Source organism: Frankliniella occidentalis, unplaced genomic scaffold, assembly GCF_000697945.3.
Source record: "Frankliniella occidentalis isolate FOCC.00 unplaced genomic scaffold, Focc_3.1 Scaffold13, whole genome shotgun sequence".
NCBI classification, from domain to species: domain Eukaryota; kingdom Metazoa; phylum Arthropoda; class Insecta; order Thysanoptera; family Thripidae; genus Frankliniella; species Frankliniella occidentalis.
Genome location: NW_026267143.1, coordinates 79,253 through 84,136, shown reverse-complemented (window position 1 = coordinate 84,136; position 4,884 = coordinate 79,253). Strand labels below are relative to the sequence as shown.

Sequence of the window (4,884 nt, the reverse complement as noted above, 5' to 3'; positions counted from 1 at the left end):
AACGTAAGACGTAACGTAAGACGTAACGTAAGACGTAACGTAAGACGTACCATAAGACGTACCACAAGACGTAACGTAAGACGTAACGTAAGACGTAACGTAAGACGTAACGTAAGACGTAACGTAAGACGTAACGTAAGACGTAACGTAAGACGTAACGTAACACGTAACGTAAGACGTAACGTAAGACGTAACGTAAGACGTAACGTAACGTGGGTGTGGAGCTGCTCAACAGGTGGTGTTGAACCATGACGTTCCTGCCCCCCCGCGCGCCCCAACTGTCTGGCAGAAACGGGTCCGTTTAAAAAAAACAAATGGTCATGCCTATGGCCCAACGTCTAACTCGGCCTGGTTACTACCGCGACGCCTTTCGAGCGTCCCGCCCGTCGTCGTCACGCTCGTTCGTCCGCCGTGCGGTAGAGCGCGCCACCGCGCCACCTTGCTGCTGCAACCCCCGACGACGTAATTTTTTTCATATACTTGAAGAACGGATCTAAAATGAGGTTTTGTACGTGTTCATGCTGTTTCAGCCTCTTACTGCTATTTTCAAGGTGCCATGTCGAAGACATGATGTAATAACGACGCAACACCACGTTTCAGTGTTGTTGATTTCTGAACTCACTCGGGGTTATTAACCGGAAGTGTGTTCCCCCTCCACTTCACCCGGCCTCTGTCCCGCACTCCTTGCTCTGCAGTTGAGCATTTCCTCCGGCCCGGCTCCTCCATTTCCATAGGCTTAGTGTAGATCGCCGGCAAGCTGAGAGATTTGCTTGGTTCTTCGTCTCTACAAATATAAAATTGAAAAATGGCTGTTACTGAGAAGAGGCAACTTGACGAGACAGTCTACAGCACCAAACATATCGTACTGGACATCGAAGGAACCACCACATCTATAAGTTTCGTGAAGGTATAACATCTCACCGGTTGGGGTAGACTCGACTAGAGCATTCGAACAATGGGCGTCCTCGTGGCTTACAAACTTTTACAGCTTGGACCAACATATGTTACTCGGTTTATGCTATATTTCTTCATTCACCGACTTTGCGCCTTACTTAGAGAAACTATTAAAGTATTCGTTTTTACTGAAGGCCTATTATGAAGGGAAACTGACTCTGACCCTGACAGGTCTTGGCAAGTTAAGATGCTATCTTCTTAATTTCGTGGCTTTTTCCTCCCCCGGCTGATTCGTGTAGTGTGTAGTGGGTTTTACTTGCTATCACGGCTCAATGGGAGTTCTTTGAATGGACTAATTCTGCTCTTTAGCGAACTATTACTTTCGCGTTAGCTTGATAGTCTGGATGGGTAACATGGTGGAACCGGCCTTCTCTTTGTTCTCTGTCGGGGCCCAGTTTGCTAGGAACGCAGATAGGACATTTTACAACAAAGTGTTTTCTTATTATGGGCCACTTAAATGTAAACATGGTGTATTACTGCTCCAATTATGTGGTTATTTTTCCTGAAAAAGGCTACACTGTTAAAGTGTTAAGAGACATCCTACTTGCTACTGGAAAGTTTTATATTGTGTGTTTTTGTCTCCCTTTTTATTAGGCAATTAATGAATATCTATTTTTTTCTCATTGGGCCTTAATTTGCCTCAAGTTTCAGTTCTCCATTTATATTTGAGAATGTTATTCTCCTGTTGTGTATGCGTTTCCATTGTAAACTACAGGCTCCTCACACCCTGACCTGTCTTGTTTTTTGGTAGGACACACTATTTCCCTATGTGCGAAAGAACCTAGATGGATACATCAACTCTCATTGGACTGAAGAAGAGTTCAAAGATGTACTCGCTTTGCTCAAAAATCAGGTAACATTATAAAATTTGAAATGTTTATCTCAGGACTACCCAACGGTCAATTGTCTTTATTAAAAGTTAGCCTCTTCTCTCTATGATACAGTTGGACACAATTTTTGGCCAACCTCATTGCTTACAGCTTTGGTGTGATTAACTGCATATTTTTATTCCACCAAGTCTAGTTGTGAGAGTTGGATGAAGTGATTGTAGCCTAACTCTTGCATGTTTTTTGTTATTTTGACAGTACTTAAAGTCTTGCCATAATTTTTGATCTTTTCTTGATAGAGGCATGCTTTATTCTACTGTCTCTTGGTTTTCTCAATCTGGAACTTTCCTGCATTTATCTTATAAATCATATATTGAGCGTCAGTCTCATTCCTTAACATTAAATTATATTTCAGGCTGCTGAAGATGTAAAGGCTGCAATGGAAGGTGCCATTGAGATACCTTCAGACGGCTCTGATGATGATGTGAAAGCTGCTATCGCGAAAAGTGTCCTCTGGCAAATGGACTCTGATAGGAAGACCACTGCATTGAAAAAGCTGCAGGGGCAAATGTGGCGTCAAGGTTACAAGACTGGAGAACTGAAGGGGCAGTAAGTATTTGTACCTTGGATGCTGTGTTGGTTAGAGTCATGACTTATAATTTGACCTCTTTCTTTCAAGCGTTTTTGCTGATGTTGCTCCATCCCTTAAAGAATGGGTGAAGGATGGAAGGAAACTGTATGTCTATTCATCAGGAAGCGTTGAGGCGCAAAAACTTCTGTTTGGGAACTCTACAGAGGGTGACTTGACTGAGGTAATGACTTTCTTTGTGTATTTCTTCTTATGGGGTTGGTCATATGTTAACATTAGTTAATACAATTTTGTTTTCAGCTTTTTACTGACTTCTTTGATACTGAAGTTGGTGCCAAGGTAGATGTGGAAAGCTACAAATCCATTGTCAAGAAACTGGACTGTAAGGCAGATGATGTTCTGTTTTTGACTGACTTGCCCAAAGGTAAACATGTATGCATGAATAGAATTTGTTCATTAGTCCATTGGCTAACCAGGTTTTTCTTAGTTCTCGTATTTTGTTCGTATGATTATGGTGGTTGTGGCACTGGAATAGCTATGAACTTTTTCTGTAGGGACCTATTCTGTGGGGTAAAATAATTCATTTTGCACCATGGCATCATCATAGCACCCATCTTTAGAACTCATCCTTACAGTGGATTCTGGTATTGCTAAATGCTAAAGAAATTTTGCTCATTCACATGACTTCAGCATGCACAGAATATGAAGACAACACTGTTTATTCCAATATCTAATTGTTGTATACCACCAAAAGCTTATGAAAATTGGGAAACAGCAGTAGCATTTGAAGCTGTGTTGTGTTTCTCTTTGACTAATTGCCTTGCTTTGCAGTAGGCCGTGCATCTAACTATGACCAATGTCCTATCAATTAGACCCACCCCTTGCATGCAAACTGTAGAATATTTACTCTCTGTGATGGTTGTTAGTCGAACGTTCCTCACTAATGGGAGATGTAATGATCTAAATGCCTGTCAGTTTTCATTTCCCTAACTCCTCCTGTGTAACGTAATCGCACTGTAGTTGCGCTATTGTATTCTTATTTCTGTACTGTCACTGCTACATTGACCATGTTGGTTTCTTCTCTTACATGGCATTTATCATTTGTTTGGCAGACTGCAATTTGATGTCTCCTGTGGGTGATAACCCTGTAGAATGCCATCATAGTGTTCTATACCACTCATCAATTGTGTCCTTTTTGTTTTGTGTGTGTAGAGGCCAGTGCTGCTCGTGAAGCTGGCTTACCTGTGATCCTAGTGGAACGAGAAGGAAACGAAGCCATCGCCAATGAACTTCGTAAGGAATTTTCAGCTGTTTCCTCCTTCCAAGAACTTGCGTTTGAATCCTCAAGCAAGAAGCAGAAGGTTGAAGGTGATAGTAATGTTGGCAAAGTAGAAGATAACAAGACTGCTGATGCAAGTGTTATGGAGGTGGATCCAGCTGAGAAACCTGAAGAGAAGACTGAAGCTAAAGATGTAGAGGCTGAGCCAATGGATGTTGATAAACAAGATGTAGAACCAGTCAAAGAAGCTGAAACTGCAGCAGAGAACAAAATAGAAGTCAAAATTGAAGAAAATGGCAGCTCTGTGGTTGATCGAAAGGAAGAGATTGAAGTTAAAAAAGCTGAAGTTACAGAGACTAAGCCTGATACTGAAGTTAAAGAGATGTCTGACATTTCTGTCAAGGAAGCAGAGCCATCAGAAAGTGTCAAAGCCGAGGAAAAGATCTCTGAAGTCAAGAAAGATGCAACACCTGAAACTGTGGAGAAGGAAAAAGTGACAGAGAAGACTGATGTAGTAGTCCCTGATGAGAAGACTGAAGAACAAGACACAGAAAAAGTAGAGACTGAATCTGGAAATGCAGAGCCCAAAGAAGATACCAAGACTGAAGACAACAAAAGTGAGCCTGAAACAGTTAAGGAGGTAGAAGAATCACAAGTGGAGAAGAAAGAAGACACAGTCAAAGAAACGGTTGAAGTCAAGAATGAGACTGAAAAAGAAATTGCTGCTGATGTAGACACAAAGAAAGAGGACGACTCAGATAAGGTGTCAGTTAAAGAAATTCCTGAAGAGAAAGAAGTTATTGAAACTGAGACTAAAGAAATTGCTCCAGAGACTGAGGTGAGCAAGGAAACAAATGAGACTGAAGATACTAAGTCTGTTAAAGCTGAAGAAAAGACAGCTTCTGTTGAGTCTGAAACAAAGGTTGAAGCTGAACAGAAGGGTGATTTGGAGGACAAAGAGAAGGTTAATGGAACCTCGAATGGAACTTCCAACGGAACTTCTAACGGAACCACTAATGGAAATTCTAATGGAACTGCAAATGGAGCTAAGGAGGCTGACACAAATGGCACTGTTGAAAATGGGCACAGCAAGCTTGAGAAGGAAGGTATTCCTGAAGTGATTGTTGCCAAGAACACTACTCAAATTGAGAATGGTAGCGCTGATGCTGCTGTGGTAGTTGAAGCTTAGGATTTTTTTTCTAATTCTTTTATATTGTATCAGTTCCTTCTTGTCT

At 41.5% G+C, this 4,884-nt stretch overlaps 1 protein-coding gene across 1 annotated transcript in view; it reads left to right on the top strand.

Moving 5' to 3' along the window:
- Positions 1 to 653: 653 nt before the first annotated feature.
- Positions 654 to 4,884, top strand: part of LOC113210265 (enolase-phosphatase E1) — a gene marked incomplete in the record, with an annotated part of 15,545 nt that continues 11,314 nt past the window's right edge. The window contains 6 exon segments of the mRNA XM_052263674.1: positions 654 to 907; positions 1,706 to 1,807; positions 2,197 to 2,390; positions 2,461 to 2,593; positions 2,671 to 2,794; positions 3,583 to 4,799. Coding sequence (XP_052119634.1) covers positions 806 to 907; positions 1,706 to 1,807; positions 2,197 to 2,390; positions 2,461 to 2,593; positions 2,671 to 2,794; positions 3,583 to 4,799 — 1,872 coding nt within the window.